This window comes from Mesoplodon bidens (assembly GCF_964165515.1).
Source record: "Mesoplodon bidens genome assembly, chromosome: 19".
NCBI lineage: Eukaryota > Metazoa > Chordata > Mammalia > Artiodactyla > Ziphiidae > Mesoplodon > Mesoplodon bidens.
Window position 1 is genome coordinate 7,633,458 of NC_138179.1, and position 19,954 is coordinate 7,653,411.

At 33.8% G+C, this 19,954-nt stretch overlaps 1 protein-coding gene across 11 annotated transcripts in view; it reads right to left on the bottom strand.

Moving 5' to 3' along the window:
* BCAS3 (BCAS3 microtubule associated cell migration factor) overlaps positions 1–19,954 on the bottom strand; it is a 576,449-nt gene that overhangs the window by 401,536 nt on the left and 154,959 nt on the right. For all 11 annotated transcript variants that reach the window (XM_081218975.1, XM_081218976.1, XM_081218978.1 and 8 more), the window contains exon 12: positions 11,450–11,620. In XM_081218975.1, coding sequence (XP_081075101.1) covers positions 11,450–11,620 — 171 coding nt within the window. The remainder of the gene's footprint in view (positions 1–11,449; positions 11,621–19,954) is intronic.

Below are 19,954 nucleotides of genomic sequence, written 5' to 3' on the forward strand. Positions count from 1 at the left end.
CTAATTCTTCCTCTTCCCTCCTCCCAACCTTAGTAACCACCTTTTAATTTTGTTTCCATGATTTTGACTACTTTAGATATTCAAAATAAAAGGAAGAATTTAGTATTTGTACTTTTGTGACTGGTTATTTCCCTTAGCACAATGTCCTCAAGGTTCATCCACATTGTAACATGTAAAAAGATTTCCTTCTTTCCTAAGGTTGTGTAATATTATTACATTGTATGTATATACCACACTTCTCTTTATCCATTTATCTGGCAATGGACATTTGGATTGCTTCCACCTCCCAGGTACCGTGAATAACACTGCAAAGAACAGGAGTGTGTAAATATCTCTTCAAGATCCTGATTTGAATTATTCTGCATATAAATGCCGAAGTGGGATTACTGGATCACATGATAATTCTATTTTTAATTTTTTGAGAAACTTTCATACTGATTTCCATAAGGGCTGCATCATTTTACATTCCCACCAAAAGTTCACAAGGGTTCCAACTTCTCCCCATCTTCTGACAACACTGTTAAATTCTGTTCTGTTGATAGTGGTCATCCTGATAGGTAGGAGGTGATATTTCACTGTGGTTTTGATTTGCTAATGATTAGTGATGTTGAGCATCTTTTCATATGCTTATTGGACATCCCTACATCTTCTTTGGAGAAATTTCTATTCAAGTCCTATGCCCATTTGTTAATCGGGTTATTTATTATTATTATTATTGCTGAGTTGTAGAAACTCCTTATTCATACTACATATTAATTCCTTATGAGCCATATGATTTACAATGATTTTCTCCCACTCCATAGGGTGCATTTTCACTTGGTTGATTTTTTCCATTTAGACACAGAAGTTTTAAAGTTTGATGTAGCTCCATTTGTCTATTTTTTATTTTGTTACCTGTGCTTTTGGTTTAATATCTAAGAAATCATTGCCTGATCCAATGTCCTAAAGATTTTCTCCTATGTTTCCTTGTAGGAGTTTAATAGTTTCCAGTCTAATGGTTGGGTCTATAATCTATAATCATTTTTGTATATGGAATAAGGTAAGGGTCCAACTTCATTCTTTTGCATGTAGCTATCCAGTTTTCCGAACCTCATTTGTTGAAGAGACTGCCGTTTCCCCACTGTGAGCTTTTTCCAACCTTGTCAAAAATCTTTCGGATGCATATGCGTGGTCTTATTTCTGCACTCCCTATTCTGTTCCATTGGTCCACATATCTATCTTTACGCCAGGATCACGTCATCTTAATTACCATTGCTTTGCAATATGATTTGAAATGAGGCAGAGTTGTGTTGTTTTTCTTTTTCCAAGATTGTTTCGGCTTTTCAGGGTCCCTTCAGATACCATAAGAATATTACGATGGTTTTTTCTATTACTGCCACAAAGTGTCATAGAGATTTTCATAGGTATTGCATTTAATATCACATTAGGTGCTATGGATATAACAATATTGTCTTCAAATCCACAAGCACGAGATGTTTTTCCCACTTTTCGTATCTTCTTTCACTTCTTTTAACAATGTATTATAGTTTTCAGCGTACAAGTCTTTCACCTCCTTGTTTTCGTTTATCCCTAAGAGTTTGTTTTCTTTAAAAAAAAATCAACAAAATTGACAGCCCTTAATTAGACTAACAAAAAAAGAGAGAAAATTCAAATAGCTAAAATTAGAAATGATTATTTAGTAACGTATTGTTTAGCTTCCATGTGTTTGTGTTTTTTACATTTTTTTCCCTGTAATTGATTTCTAATCTCATAGCGCTGTGGTCAGAAAAGATGCTTGATATGATTTCAATTTTCTTAAATTTACTGAGGCTTGATTTGTGACCCAAGAAGTGATCTATCCTGGAGAATATTCCATGCGCACTTGAGAAGAAAGTGGAATCTGCTGTTTTTTGGATTGAATGTCCTATAAATATGAATTAAATCTATCTGGTCTATTGTGTCATTTAAAGCTTGTGTATCCTTATTAATTTTCTGTTTGGATGATCTGTCCATTGGTATAAGTGAGGTTTTAAAGTCCCCCACTATTATTGTGTTACTGTGGATTTCCTCTTTTAGAGCTGTTAGCAGTTGCCTTATGTACTGAGGCGCTCCTATGTTGGGTGCATATATATTTATAATTGTTATATCTTCTTCTTGGATTGATCCCTTGATCATTATGTAGTGTCCTTCCTTGTCTCTTGTAACATTCTTTATTTTAAAGTCTATTTTACCTGATATGAGTATTGCTACTCCAGCTTTCTTTTGATTTCCATTTGCATGGAATACCTTTTTCCATCCCCTCCCTTTTAGAATGGCCATGATCAAAAAATCTACAAGCAATAAATGCCGGAGAGGGTGTGGAGAAAAGGGAACTCTCTTGCACTGTTGGTGGGAATGTAAATTGATACAGCTATGGAGAACAGTATGGAGGTTCCTTAAAAAACTAAAAATTACCATATGACCCAGCAATCCCACTACTGGGCACATACCCAGAGAAAACCATAATTCAAAAAGACACATGCGAGGGCTTCCCTGGTGGCGCAGTGGTTGAGAGTCCGCCTGCCGATGCAGGGGACACGGGTTCGTGCCCCGGTCCGGGAAGATCCCACATGCCGCGGAGTGGCTAGGCCCGTGAGCCATGGCCACTGAGCCTGTGTGTCCAGAGCCTGTGCTCCACAACGGGAGAGGCCACAACAGTGAGAGGCCTGCGTACTGCAAAAAAAAAAGACACATTCACCCTAATGTTCACTGCAGCATTATTTACAATAGCCAGGTCATGGAAGCAACCTAAATGCCCATCAACAGACAAATGGATAAAGAAGATGTGGTACATATATACAACGGAATATTACTCAGCCATAAAAAGAAACGAAATTGGGCCATTTGTAGAGATGTGGATGGATCTAGAGACTGTCATACAGAGTGAAGTAAGTCAGAAAGAGAAAAACAAATATCATATATTAATGCATACATGTGGAACCTAGAAAAATGGTACAGATGAACTGGTTTTCAGGGCAGAAATACAGACACAGATGTAGAGAACGTATGGACACTAAGGGGGGAAAGTGGCGGGGGTGTGTGCGTGTGTGTGATGAATTGGGCAATTGGGATTGACATATATACACTAATATATATAAAATGGATAACTAATAAGAACCTGCTGCATAAAAAAAATAAAATAAAATTCAAAAAAAATAAAAATAAAATTAGAAATGAAACAAGAGCCATTAAAACTGATGTCACAGAAATAAAAAGGATTATAAGATATATCTATGAGGCCCTCACTGTCCTGAGACCAAAACAAGAGAAAGACAAAAAGAAAACTACAAATCAATATCCCTGATGAATAATGATGCAAAAATTTAAAAGAAAACAGGATCAAACCAAATTCAACACATTAAAAGGATTATACACCAAGAAAAGTGAGACTTATACTTGGAACATAAGGATGGTTCAACATACAAAAATCAATTAATATAATATACCACATTAACAAACTGAAGAACAAAAGATGATTGATTGATCTCAATCAATGCAGAAAAAGAATTTGACAAAATTCAACCACTTTCATGATAAAAACACTCAACAAACTAGGAATACATGGAAACTACCTCAATACAATAAAAGTTACATATGCAGAGTCCAAAGCTAATATTACACACAATGGGCAAGACTGAAAACTTTTCCTCTAAGATCAGTAAAAAGGCAAGGATGCCAACTCTCAGTACTACTATTCAACATAGTACTATAAGGTCTAGCCATAGCAACCAGACCAAAAGGGGAGGGGGGAAGAAAAAGAAAATAAACACAAGGCATACAAATTGTAAAAGAAAGAAAATTACCTGTGTAATAGATTTTACAGATTACACACACACACAAACACACACACACACACACACAATTCAACAGTTGCAAGATATAAAATTAACACTCACAATCAGTTTCGTTTCTATACACTAACAAAGACCAAATTAAAAAGTAAATTAAGAAAACAATCCCATTTGCTGTATCATCAGATTTATCAACTTTGTTAATCTTTTCAAAGAACCAGTTTTGGATTTTCCCCATCATTTCACTGTTTTGTTATTTTGTTGACTCCTGGTCATATTTCTATTATTTACTTCATTTGTCTTGCTTTGGTTATAATTTGCTGTTTTTGAAATCTCTTAATGGAGAGCTAAGATTGTTAATTTAGGACCACTTTTCTTTTCTACTATAACCATTTAAAGCTGTAATTTTCCCATTATTCAATAATATAGCTGCAATTATAATTTCTGATATGTTCTATTTCTATGTTCATTGCATTCAAAATATTGTCTAATTTCCTGGAGACTCCTTCATTTCATAATTTCATTCTATTATTGATTTGCATTCTTTAGATTTGTTTTATGGCCAATCATATGATCTATCTTGGAAAATGTTCCAGATGTTCTTGAAAACAATCTTACTTTTGTAGGTTTTGGGGGAAGATTTAGGTCATGTTGGTTGACAGTCTTAATCAAGTCTTCTAAATCTTTAAAAATTTTCTGTATAGTTTTTCCATCAATTATTGAAAGCACAGTATTTAAATCTCAAACTGTAAATGTTAGCTAGAATTTCTTCTTTCAATCTGTCAGATTCTGTTTAATGCTTGCTGCACTATTTTGTTAGGTGTTTACACATTATTAATTGTCTTATCTACCTATTACATTGACCCTCTTATCATTATGAAACGTCCCTCTTTTCCTCTGGCAATATTTCTTGACTTAAAGTCTTTTATCGGATATTAATATAGCCATTCCAATTCTATTATGGTTATTGTTTGCATGGTACATTTCTTCCATCCTTTTACTTGAAACAAATTTATGTCTTTGAATCTAAAGTGATTCTGGTCTGACAATCACTGTCTTTTAACTTGAGTCCATTTATAGTTAATATAATTACACACATAATTGGATTTAGGTCTGCCATTTTCCATTTATTTTTATGTCTCAGGTGTTTGTTGTTGCTCTGATCCTCTTCCTTTGTGTTAAACAATTATTTTTAATGTTTACTATTTTTATCTTCTTGAATTAATATCAAGATATTATCTTGAATTAATTTCTTAAGTGGTTACTGTACAGGCTATAAGGTGCTGTATAGACAACAAGATTACATGTTAATTCCACACTTAATTGCAATAAATTATAGCTCCTTGCTCCAATATAGCTCCATTTCCTCCCCATTCCTTTGTGCTATTATTATCATGGGAATTATCAACTGAGAAACATCATTATTCCCTAAAACAATCTTCCAATTACATACATGTTGATATGTTTAATGTTGCCCCAAAGGTCTCTGAGACTCTTTTGGTTTTTTTTTACTTTTTATTTTCTATTGGATATAGCAGATTAACAATGTTGTATTAGTTTCAGGTGTACAGCAAAGTGATTCAGTTATACATATACATGTATCTATTATTTTTCAAATTCTTCTCCCATTTAGGTTGTTACATAATATTAAACAGAGCTTCCTGTGCTATACAGTAGGTCCTTGTTGGTTATCCATATTAAATATAGCAGTGTGTACAGGTCAATCCCAAACTCCCTAACTATCCTTCCCCCCAACACTTCCCCCGTGGTAACCATAAGGTCACCATAAGTTCATTCTCTAAGTCTGCAAGTCTGTGTCTGTTTTGTAAATAAGTTCATCTGTATCATTTTTTTTAGCTTCCACATATAAGCTATATAATACGATGTTTCTCCTTCCCTGACTTACTTCACTCAGTATGACAATTCTGTCCAGTAATGTACTTATTTTCTGGGGAAAAGATTTGCTTATCTCTTCAATTCATCATAGCTGGGAGTCATTCCCCAATTACCACAAAATTCATGCATACAAATCACCCCATATAAGTGGATAATGCTTAGTAAATTTATACAGTTGTATAACCATTACCACATTCTAGATTTAGAATACTTCCAACACCCCCAAAATTTCTTCATGATGACTTTAGAACACCAACCACAAGTCCCAGACAATCCCTAGTGTATATTTCATCTCATTTGCCTTTTCTAAAATTTTTCAAAATATTTCAAATAGAATCAAGCAATTTATCTTCCATTTCTTTCTAAATATATAATTTTTTTGTTCAACCATATTGTTTCAGGTATCATTCATTTCTTTGTATTGCTTACGTGTATTCCACTGTATGGAGGGACCACAACATGTGGGTTCACCAAACAATTCTTGGTAATTTGCATTATTTCCAATTGATTGCTATTATGCATAACGCTGTTATGAATATCTGCACACACATCTTTTTTGTGAAACATGTTTTTATTTCTCTTGGGGAGATACCTAGAAGTGGATTTGCTTAGTCATATGGTAAATATATACTGAACTTTTTAAGAAATAGGAAAAACTGTTTTCCAAAGTATAGATACTTTCATATGTCCACCAGTAGAGTATAAGGTTTCACCTCTCCACATCCTTTTCAACAGTTTGTATTGTATGTCTTTTTAATGAAGGACAATCTATTGGAGACAGAAATTAGAATGGTGGTCAACAGGGAGTGTGAGAACAGGGGGATGGGGAGTTACTGTTTAATGGGTACAGATGATGAAAAGTTCTGGACATGGATAATGGCAATGGTTGTACAACATTGTGAATGTACTTAATATCACTGAATTGTAAACTTAAAAATGGCTGAATGGCAAATTTTATGTTATATATATTTTACCACAAGTGGGGGGAAACATGGGTTATAAATTATTTCTCTCATCTCTCTTTTCCATTCTTCCATTTGACTTTCAAAAATGTTAGGTAAGGAAAACAAGAAAAAGACAAGAAGCTTATAGGAGCAGTCTCCAGGAAAGTGTGTTAAACCAAGTCTGCTAAATAACTGATAGATTGCTTTAGGAAATATGGTATATACACAGAGTTGTGCAACCATTATGACAATCAAATTTAGAACACTTTCATCACCCAAAAGAAACTTCATAACCATTAACAGTCACTCCCCACCTGATTCCCTCCAAACTCCAAGCCCTAGGCAACCAATCTATTTCCTCTCTATGTAGATTTCCCTATTCTGGACATTTCATATATATAGATTCATACAATATGTGTTCTTTTGCGACTGGCTTCTTCCCCTAAGCATAAGATTTTCAAGGTTCATTCATTTTGTAGCATGAATCACTACTTCACTTCTTCTTATTGCTAAATAATATTACACTGTATGTATATACCACATTTTATTTAACCATCCATCAGTCAGTTGATGTACATTTGGGCTCCTCCTATTTTTTGGCTATTACAAATAATGCTGCTATGAACATTCATGTACAAGTTTTTACATGAAAATATATTTTCATTTCTTTTGGTTATATATCTCCTAAGAGCATATCTCTTCAGAGACAAATTGCTGAGTCAAATGGTAACTCTTTTCCAAAGCAGCTGTACAATTTTACGTTCCCACCAGCAGTGTACCAGAGCTCTCATTTCTGCTTACTGGCCACTGGCATATCATATTTGGAAAGATGGCTATTCAAATCCTTTGTTCATTTTAAAATAAGGCTATTTATCTTTTTATTATCCAGTTATAGGAGTTCTTTCAATATTCTGGATACGCACACAAATGAATGCAAATAAAACAAATGGTGAGAGCTGAATATGGTCTGTAGCCTAGTTAACAGTAAAGCGCCATTGTCAATATCCTGGTTTTGATATTTCACGACAGTTATATAAGATGTCACAGTTTGGGGAAACTATCTGCAACTTACTGTGAGTCTACAATTATTTCAAAATTAAAAGTTAAAAATGTAGAGCAGGGACTTCCCCGGGGGTCCAGTGGCTAAGACTCCATGCTCCCAATGCAGGGGGCCTGAGTTTGATCCCTGGTCAGGGAACTAGATCCCACATGCCGCAACTAAAGATCCCGTGTGCCACAACTAAAACAAGATCCCGCATGCCGCAACTAATAAAAGATCCCACATGCCACAATTAAAAAGATCCTGCAATGCCACAACTAAAAAGATCCCGCATGCCAGGCAAGCCAAGTAAATAATAAATAAATATATTCTTTTAAAAGAGTATTAAAAAAATGTAGAGTATACTGCAAGCTTTTTGATTTCTTTCATGCTGATAGGTGACAAGTGGTATCTTACGGTAGTTTTGTCTTTCTCTTATAACAAGTCAAGTCTAAAGATTTTACACCATTTGTAAGTATTTTATTTTTTCACTGAAATATTTTGTCCTTTGCCCACTTTTCTATTTTAACTCAATCTTATGATTCCCTTTCCTTTCATATATTATAACCCTATACCTCTCTTTCCAATACAATTAGCATTGAGTACTCTACTCGATGGTACTAATACAGAAGCCATCCAGCAAAAAGGCTCATTAATCTTGGTGAATACCAAAACCTCATGCCACTATATAGGATTCTTTGAATCTTCCCTTTATGAAGTTCACAAATATAACAACCAGATACTTTTGTACAGATTCTCTCCACTGCATCATCATCTTGCCTAAAATATCAATATCAAATCAATAACAGCGATATCCCAATACAGTTGTCCTGAGACATTTAATTTTTACTCACTACTTAACTAAACAGGCTAAACCCCCAAGTATATGTATCAACAACTTGAGTTTATTAAAACAAAGCAAAGCAAGGTGGATACAAGGTGGATAAGGCTTTATCATATGAACAAAAAGATAGACAAACACCACAGGAACCATCAAATTACTATGAATAACACTTGTATTTGCACTCAGGGCAAGAAATAGCTCTAGTTTATGTTATCATTCTGGAGCGTTTTTCTTTGATTAGAGACTTTGCCACCTTGTTAACTGAAATTATATAAATTTATAAAGGCAAATTATACCGCTTAACTTATCCTAGCCATGAAATGCTTTTAAATAAAACATGAAAGTAACACAGACAAAAATGGACAAAGTCAAGCAAATACATTCCTCTTTAATGCAGGTACCATACGGTGATCCTGTCACCATCAAATCAAACTAATCAATTCAGCATCAGAAAGATGGTGAATCAAATTTTATACACTATCCCTGTAAACATGAAAATATCTTTATTAAAGGTTCAATGGCTTTAAACAGCAAAAGTGCACATAATGTCAGCTTTAGTTCCTGATATGTATAGGGACAAGAAGAAACACTACAGCTAAGGTCAAACATCAGTGGGAAAGGGCTAAAAGTGATAAATCCGTGACATTAACCACTGCAGTCTTTCTAATACAATCCAGCATAACCTAAAAACAGCTTTGTACTTCAACTGACCTATTTATCAGAGACAAAAATGTCTTCCTGACAAAAAACAGATTCACATTAATAAAAGAAAAGAAGACAGTATTATATTGAGGAAATCTTATTGCTTAAAAAAAATTATAATTCCTTAAAAATGCACATAGTAACTTATTATTTATTTCCTGTCTTTTAATAGAATTTTTAAATCAATCAAAATTGCAGAATATGTTATAAGTAGGAATGAAAAGAGATTATGCTCCCAACAAATAATAGAAAAGATAAGACTTTTCAGGTTGAGCAACACTTTCACTTTTTTAACTTTTAAAAGTTAACATTTCTATGATTCTTATTTCCTAATGAACAACTTTACTTGTTTCCAGGGTTAACAATGCACTTATCACAGAAAAATGAACTTTTGTACAATCTACTGTTCACTTCCATATTCCAAATGTGAGAATTCCAATTTAAAGTTATAAAAAGTTAACAAAGAACTAGGGGAAAAAACCCCCCAAAGAAACCACATGTGAAAACACAAGACCTAATGCTATGCTTTTCGTATAAATTAAATTTTTCTTTTTACTCATTACATAAATTAATGAGTTATAGCTCTATTTCATCAAAAATAATAAGAGATAACATTTTCAACTTTTAAATTACCACAAATCAGTCTGTCAACAAATGCTAGATGCTTAACAGATTTAAATCCACTCACCAAACTAGACAGTGTTGAGGAGGGTTGTTACTACTTAGTAAATGTGGGTGGCCTTGGAGGTGAATTAATTAAGAATCGAAGGACAAAAGAAAATATCTTTTACTTTAACACTCATAAAACACTAAGGATTTATATATTTAATTCCAATTTAAAAAGAGAACATCTGTATGTGTCTATCAACTTGAGCTAATTAACACAACTTTAAAAAAAAAAGTCATTACAGTCAACTGAAAAGTTTGCTAGCACTTCATTAAAACGAGTTTTAAACAGGAATCCAAGTCTGTAACATATCTGATTAACCACAAAGTTAAGATGGGAAAGGCAGAGAATTATATTATTCAGATTTTAAATAAAGTATAATAGCCAGATTCAATAACCCAGAAATTCAAATATTTTTTGGGTGTTTTAATTGCAGCACAGTCCATAGTTTTTTGAAATGCCACTTGATCTTACTATAGGAATTAGTATATGAGTACCAGCCAAATGTAATCTTTCATCAAGATGTAGAGCCACATATACTGGAAGCAGATTTTCTCAAAAGAACATGCAATATTTAGGGTTAATATTTTAATGGCTCACATAATCATGTTCTGAAAATGGAATTAAATATAAATTCTATATAAAATTAAAATAATTTCCATTTCCAAATCTTGCTCTCCTCCTATCTCATTCTAGTAATCAGGTTTACATTGTGTATGTATAGCAAGGATCACAAACCATGAAAATTACCTTCCTTTCAGAAATGTATTTTAAAATTCATGACTATGATTTAAAAGAAAATACTGCCTATGAATGTATGAGGGAGAAAAACAAAACCCAACTGGTTTCTCTCTAGCAAGACTTACATAAGCATAACATATTTCTCCATGTTTATAATTACTCCTAAATGTTTCTGAACATAGGCTGTAAAAATCTGTTTTATGCGAAGATATAAGATCTTATAATAAGTTATTACCATTTATATATTCTAATATATTCTTTGAGATTTTTTGTATTTTTTCATATTTATAAGGAAGTATCTGTAATAAAATTTGTAATAAAATTTATTAATATTGTCATTTATTACCATCATAATTAGTCATAATTAGTCTAAGTTATAACAAGTGTCATTAAAAAAAAAGAAACAGTACCAAACAGTATAAAAGAGATACATAATTATTTATTTATGGAACAAATGTCCTGATGAGAGATAGCAAGAGAATTCTATAGAACCTCAATTTTACCTTCAGGTTTGATACATTAACAATGTCTGAAATAATAGGTTTTAACACGTTACTCATCATTTTTTAAAAGGGTCTACACCATTTATAGTTTTCATAAAATACTGGCTATATTCCCTGTGTTGTACAATAATTACTCATCATTTTTTGAAAAAAACAAAATTCTAACCTGAGATAACCTTAATTTTCTACAATTCCAAATCAACACATCTCCAAATACATTTTGTATGATCTTGATCCCAAATGATATTGTCAGTCACTCCATCCTCTGCACAAAATGAACATCACATGCATCCCATGTTCTTACCTGGCCCTCTCCAACTGTCTCAGTGTCGATTACTGTGATGATGCCTGGGACCAGAGGACTCCGCCTTGAATTACTATGGATGGCAACATCATCTTCTGTCACACCTGAAGGCAGCGTGCCTGTCAGCTGAGTCACCACCTTCCCAACCATTGTCAGGCCAGTTTTCAATGTCTATACAATGAAAGGTAAAATGTATGACGTCACATCAGTATTTGGATTCTAAGTAGTAATACATGTTTTGTTAATTCACATTAAATTCTTTATTCTCTAACAAGCTTATATGTAGCAGTGCACTGTCACAAAAATTCAGTCTGATTTTTATACGATCTTAAATTTTAGTTAGAAAATTGTTATTAGATTGAGTGAATGGTATCAGTAGATTCCCCAAAGCCAGCATGGTGAGAATAAAGCTATAGGTAAATAATTAAAGAGTTTGTTTCACGTGAGGATACAATTATACATTTATTATCAATATTTATTTTCCCCTCTCTTCAATGCACATAACTTAAAATATGTGAAATATTAAGAAGTAGCAACTATGTGATGTTCTATTTTTTAAACAATATAAATCTAATATTGAGTCAACTTTTTAGCAGGAAAAAGACTGAGATACTGGTAGAATTCATATGTGAAAACAACTTTGATTCCAAATTAAATCTATAATATGATGTTATATAACATTGTACATCAAGATTCGGCATGTAGAAAATACAGTCTCCATCTAAGATACTTTTACTAGATGAATGAAACATCATATAAAATTAACCAAGAAGGTTCTTTTCTCTCTGCTAACAGAAAACAATTAAATGTAATGCTCCTAATATATTATTTCAGTTAAAGACAACTTAAGACATTTCAGAATTACATTTTAGTTCCATTTCATTGAAAACAAAGAGATGAAACTAACTCATATGCATGTTTTCTTTTATGTGAATCTCATCTGATTATTCTCATAACCATTAACAAACAATCACGTTAAGTAACGGGGTTTTTTCTTTTTGTCTGAAAGGGAAGAAAGTGAAAACAAAGAGAAAATTATGTGATTCATAAACACATTAACATATCTAATCATTAGAGCCAAAATAAGTTGTCTAGATTACATGGACATATCAGAAATTATGTATGATACAATAGACACATATCCTCATACTGTGAGGAAAAGTTTTTACTAAAATACTTCAAATTAATCTTCAATACCGTGACTTGCTCTTTTTAAAATAATTATGGACCTATATTCTGGCATATGCTATAGTTAAATTTTAAAATGTATATTATATATACAGCATTTCAAATATTAATTTATAAATGCTAGGCAAAAAAGGTTGTTTATAAAGGCGTAAATGTAATTTAAACAACAGCCAGATGGAACTAAAAAAAAGGAAACATACATAATATATGTATTGTTTTACTGTAGCTATGTTCCATGGAAACTTGATTATGAACTCAGAAATGGTTAAGGTTCTTTAACAAAAATGATCTGGATAGATCTCCTCAGACACCTCTACTCTTTTTTTTTTTTTTTTTGCGGTACGCGGGCCTCTCACTGTCGTGGCCTCTCGTGTTGCGGAGCACAGGCTCCAGACGCGCAGACTCTGCAGCCATGGCGCACGGGCCCAGCCGCTCCGCGGCATGTGGGATCTTCCCGGACCGGGGCATGAACCCATGTCCCCTACATCGGCAGGCGGACTCTCAACCACTGCGCCACCAGGGAAGCCCATCTCTACTCTTTAAAGAAGAGAAAACTGAGGCTACATAAGTTAAAGAAAATGGCAGCTCAAACAGCCAGCCAACGACAAAGCCAGAACTCAAAAGTAGGACTACCTCCAAACCACTATCCAGTATTGCCTTGTAATCTATTCCTGTTACTACCTGTGATCTCACACACTTCATGAATTCAGAACACAAATGCATACTGGGAAGGAGAAATGAAAACCGTAATAGTGTATCCTAATAAATACTTAAATAAAATAACCAGCAAAGCCATTTGCTGAATTCAAGCAAAATGATATAACTTACAGCTGACTGAAACCAAGAAAAAGCCACAAATCAATTGTAACTGTTTTGTTTAGTGCTAAAAACTCAAACTGCAGTGATTATAAAACACATTAGTGCTCCTCAATTAGCAGCCAAACATTTGTTTCAATAATTCACAAGAAATGACTTACACAAAGTCTGTTAGAGTGTTGTCAAGAAAGCCTCTGAAGGACCAACAAAACCAGGCGCCACAGTATATTGATGTCAAAAGCGGGCCAGGAAGCCTGATTAACCTCTGAGATGCTTCAGCTGATGTACTTACTCCATTAATGCTAATGGAGATGCTCCCACTTAAACGGAGCTATCCCTTTATCAAAGGAATGCCTTTCAGGTTTAAAGTCTTTAATTGTTTATCCTCCCCATTTGCCCTTGAGCTTATTATTTCATGCTCTTATACCAATGAAAAGGAATAAAACTAAAATAACTGGAGCACACAGAAAGTGGAAGTAATGTACCATAGCAAACCCAAGATAAAGGGAAAAGTTAATAGAAGAGAACTAGGAAAAAAACTCCAGAAAGAGGGGAAAAAGAGTAGTATATTTCAGAGTTAAAGGCTAATATTACAGAAAGCGTTAATGATGCTTCTCACCAAAAAAAAAAAAACAAAAAAAAAACTTAGGACTATTGGTTGGGCCTTCTTATCAGTGGACAAAAAATTAAACCCAAAATTTAACAGTCATCAAATCTTTACTTTGTCTAGTAAGTAACATGACAGTACTATCTATCATAGCTCATTACCTTTCAAAATAAGGTCTAATGCAGGGTGTGAGAGAGGGGTGCTGGAAGCCTTCTACATTAGTAAAGACCTTGGCCTCTAGGAGAAATTTGTTTCCATGTTAGTCATATCAGCGAGCGCTAGTGTCCTCACAATCTGAAGAATATGACAAGAATATTCACATAACTAATCTGTACTGTAAAGTGCCGAACATAAGACTATAACGAATGTGTCACATAATCTACTGTGACCAAAAATTCAAATGAGCATGGTTCTTATTCTGTTCTGTTGCAGACAGATTTGCCAAAGGGTCACTAGTCATCTTTAACCTTTCTCAGGCCATATCAGCTGCCCTCCCTATCCATTAGGACTAATGGTGCTGCTTTCACAAAAGCTGTTAGTTGTCATTAAGAAGTTATCAGATAACAGGAGAAAACAGAGGCATTTTTATTAAATCAATTTACAACGCTGGGGTTAAAACACATTAAAAGGAAAAATCAAATAGAACAGTTATAAGGTAACTAGAATATATGGACCAAGATTTAATAAATATTTCAAAATAATCCAATTTGAAAATTTTCAATATTAAACTTCTTCCTTCAACATGACCTCAGAGAATTTTTCACTGTTATATTCTTTATAAGGAAAGCCAAATTATTTGGAAAGATGAATTTTAAGTGCTATTTGAAAATCCAGGAAAAAAAAAGGTTATTTCCTCTAAGGAGATCCAAACACATATACAATTAATATAATTTATACTTACAATTGTAATGTAAGACATAAAAGAGAATTAAAATTTTAATAATTAATCCTTCTATATAACAAAGTGGTTAACCAATAAGAAGCCACATGAGAAGCTGTCATCAGAGAGAGAGCAATATTAATGATTACTCTGTCAAAGGAAGTGTAGCATTCTTTTTTCTTCCAAATTCATTATTTCATTTATTCCATTATTGAATTCATTTACTGACTGTTACATACTGGGTTTACAGAAATGAACAAAATATAGTCCCCGATCTCAAGGAATTCACCATCTAGTGGGAGAGACTAATAAACTGACAATCATAAACAATTATACACACACACATATGTTACCAAACCAGGTTCATCTTGCCCAACACACAGCAAGCCAAAAAGCTGAGACATCGAGGTTTGTAGCAAAGAGAAGTTTTCTTCACAATATAGCCAAGCAAGAAGACAGGAGAACAAATCTCAAATGCACCTCCCTGAAGGCAAGGGGCTCAGGGTATTTATGTGATGTAGAATAAAGAAGCAGGGCGGTCTGAGGTGTGGGGAGTGTGGGAAGCGTGGGGAAAAATGATTGGGAAAAAATGTACAGGCATAACGAAGCTACAGGTCCCTGCACGTTCAAAAGGTCATAGAGCAGACCCATGCACAGGCCCAGGTGAAGGGTAGGTGGCCCCATCCAGTCTTTTTTTCTGTTTCAATAAAAGTGTTTCTTTCATTATTTTTTAACTTTATTTTTTTTATACAGCTGGTTCTTATTAGTTATCTATTTTATACATATTAGTGTATACATGTCAATCCCAATCTCCCAATGCACACCACCACCTCCCCACCCCAGTATCCCCGCTTGGTGTCCATCCGATTTTTCTCTACATCTGTGTCTCTATTTCTGCCTTGCAAACCAGTTCATCTGTACCATTTTTCTAGATTCCACATATATGCATTAATATATGATATTTGTTTTTCTCTTTCTGACTTACTTCACTCTGTATGACAGTCTCTAGATCCATCCACGTCTCTACAAATGACCCAATTTTGTTTCTTTTTATGGCTGAGTAATATTCCATTGTATCTATGTACCACATCTTCTTTATCTATTCATCTGTCGATGGACACTTAGGTTGCTTCCATCTCCTGGCTATTGTAAATAGTGCTGCAATGTACATTGGGTGCATGTGTCTTTTTGAATTATGGTTTTCTCTGGGTATATGCCCAGTAGTGGGATTTGCTGGGTCATATGGTAATTCTATTTTTAGTTTTTTAAGGAACCTCCATTCTGTTCTCCATAGTGGCTGTACCAATTTACATTCCCACCAACAGTGCATTTGTTGTTTGTAGATTTTCTGATGATGCCCATTCTAACGGGTGTGAGGTGATACCTCATTGTAGTTTTGATTTGCATTTCTCTAATAATTAGTGATGTTGAGCAGCTTTTCATGTGCTTCTTGGCCATCTGTATGTCTTCTTTGGAGAAATGTCTATTTAAGTCTTCTGCCCATTTTTGGTTTGGGTTGTTTGTTTTTGTAATATTGAGCTGCATGAGCTGTTTACATATTTTAGAGATTAATCCTTTGTCCACTGATTCATTTGCAAATATTTTCTCACATTCTGAGGGTTGTTTTTTCATATTGTTTATAGTTTCCTTTGCTGTGCAAAACCGTTTAAGTTTCATCAGGTCCGTTTGTCCATTTCCATTGTTTATTTTTGTTTTTATTTCCATTACTCTAGGAGGTGGGTCAAAAAGGATCTTGCTGTGATTTATGTCAAAGAGTGTTCTTCCTATGTTTCTTCCTATGTTTTCCTCTAAGAGTTTTACAGTGTCCGGTCTTACATCTAGGTCTTTAATCCATTTGGAGTTTATTTTTGTGTATGGTGTTAGGAAGTGTTCTAATTTCATTCTTTTACATGTAGCTGTCCAGATTTCCCAGCACCACTTATTGAAGAGGCTGTCTTTTCTTTATTGTATATCCTTGCCTCCTTTACTGAAGATAAGGTGACCATACGTGCGTGGGTTTATCTCTGGGCTTTCTATCCTATTCCATCGATCTGTATTTATGTTTTTATGCCAGTACCATACTGTCTTGCTTACTGTGGCTTTGTAGTATAGTCTGAAGTCAGGGAGTCTGATTCCTCCAGCTCCATTTTTTCCCCTCAAAATTGCTTTGGCTATTCGGGGTCTTTTGTGTCTCCATACAAATTTTTAAGATTTTTTGTTCTAGTTCTGCAAAAAATGCCATTGGTAATTTGATAGGGATTGCACTGACTCCGTAGATTGCTTGGGGTAGAACAGTCATTTTCACAATATTGATTCTTCCAATCCAAGAACATGGTATATCTCTCCATCTGTTTGTATCATCTTTGATTTCTTTCACCAGTGTCTTATAGTTTTCTGAGTACAGGTCTTTTACCTCCTTAGGTAGGTTTATTCCTAGGTATTTTATTCTTTTTGTTGCAATGGTGAATGGGATTGTCTCCTTAATTTCTCTTTCTGATCTTTCGTTGTCAGTGTATAGGAATGCAAGAGATCTCTGTGCATTAATTCTGTATCCTGCAACTTTACCAAATTCATTGATTAGCTCTAGCAGTTTTCTGGTGGCATCTTTAGGATTCTCTATGTATAGTATCATGTCATCTGCAAACAGTGACAGTTTTACTTCTTCTTTTCCAATTTGTAGTCCTTTTATTTCTTTTTCTTCTCTAATTGCCATGGCTAGGACTTCCAAAACTATGTTGAATAACAGTGGCAAGAGTGGACATCTTTGTCTTGTTCCTGATCTTAGAGGAAATGCTTTCAGTTTTTCACCATTGAGAATGATGTTTGCTGTGGGTTTGTCATATATGGCCTTTATTATGTTGAGGTAGGTTCCCTCTGTGCCCACTTTCTGGAGAGTTTTTATCATAAATAGGTGTTGAACTTTGTCAAAAGCTTTTTCTGCATCTATTGAGATGATCATATGGTTCTTATTCTTCAATTTGTTAATATGGTGTATCACACTGATTGATTTGCATATATTGAAGAATCCTTGCATCCCTGGGATAAATCCCACTTGACCATGGCGTATGATCCTTTTAATGTGTTGTCGGATTCTGTTTGCTAGTATTTTGTTGAGGATTTTTGCATCTATATTCATCAGTGATATTGGTCTGTAATTTTTTTTGTAGTATCTTTTTCTGGTTTTGGTATCAGGGTGATGGTGGCTTAGTAGAATGAGTTTGGGAGTGTTTTAGTAAATGTTTCAAAATAATCCAATTTGAACAATTTCAATATTAAACTTCTTCCTTCAACATGACCTCAGAGAATTTTTCATTATTATATTCTTTATAAGGAAAGCCAAATTATTTGGAAAGATGAATTTTAAGTGCTATTTGAAAATCTGGGGTGGGCAAAAAAGATTATTTCCTTGAAGGAGATCCAAGCACATATACAATTAATATAATTTATACTTACAACTGTAATGTGAGACATAAAAAAGAATTAAAAATTTAATAACTAATCCTTCTATATAACAAAGTGGTTTACCTATATGAAGCCACGTGAGAAGCAGTCATCATAGAGAGAAAAATATTAACGATTACTCATCAAAGAAAGTGTAGTATTCTCTTAAGAAGCACATACTACATGGTTTTTTAAATATTCTCCATGTTATATATCTCATGGTAATATATTACCTAGAAATTATTAAAATGGTAAGAAATAATAAGAAGAAATTTTATTTTCTATTTTCAATAATGACAGGCTAGGTAAATCAGATCAATCGTACCAATGAAAACAAGTAGGAAAACCGGGGAGTTTATTTTTCTTTAATTCTGCTTGAAGTTACTGAATATTGAACAAAATAGTGATGAGTTACTAGGTCAAAATCCAAGAGAACAAGCAAATCCAGACATGTGAGCTGGTATTTAGGCCTAAATGCACTGGATGATTCTAGAGGGGGCTTCTAAGAGACTGAGTAGTGCTTTTGATAGACTTGTGGAACTAAGTAGTCATGTTCAAGGGGGTCTACTTTCCCTGCATGCTTTGGGTTGAAACATAAAGGGACATACAATAGAAATAAGAGTAAACCTGTAGTAATCAGGATCTTACAGCTATTTCAGGTGACCTTTATTTAAATAATTTAAGTAATCTCAATCTGTGAAATTGGATTAAGATGATCCAAGCCTAGAGTGTCACAGAACTCTGGTATCATCTCAAACTCAAATCTGTTTCTACAAATCTTTTTAAAAAATTCTAGCAAACAAGCAGTCAAGACATCATAAATGAGAACTAACAGTAATCAACAAAAACACAACTAAAAGGGAGCCAGATATTGAAAGGATCAGAAACAGACCATGTTTACTATGTTTAAATAGTTTGGCAGTTTGAGAAAAACTGAATTCTAGAGAACCAGAAACTATCACTATTTACTAAAATGTTTTATCAATGCATATATGTTCGATTTTATCAAACACTTTTGGTGCATATATTGAGATAATTTGTATCATTTTCTCCTTTATTCTGCTACTGTGGCAAATTACATTCACTGATTTTGAGTAGTAAACCAGCCTTAATTGTGGAATTATCCCAAATGGATTATGACACATTATTCCTCTGTGTATTTTTTTTTCTGCTAGTATTTTTGTTTAGGATTTTTCCTACCTATGTTAATGAGTAAGACAGGACTATAGCTTTCCTTTTTCATAATGCTCTTGTTAAGTTTCAATATCAAGGTGATCTTAAATCATGAAACAGGATGAGGCATAACCTGACCTTTTTATTCTATAGAAGAGCCTTCGTAATATTGCCATTGTTTATTTTTTTTTAAGTGAAGTATAGTTGATTTACAAGATTGTGTTAGTTTCAGGTGTACAGCAAAGTGATTCAGCTACATATTTTTCTTCAGATTATCTTCCATTACAGGTTATTGCAAGATATTGAATATAGTTCCCTGTGCTCTACAGTAAATCCTTATTGTTTATCTATGCTATTGTTTACTTGTAAACACTAGATAGAATTCTCTGGAGAAGGTATC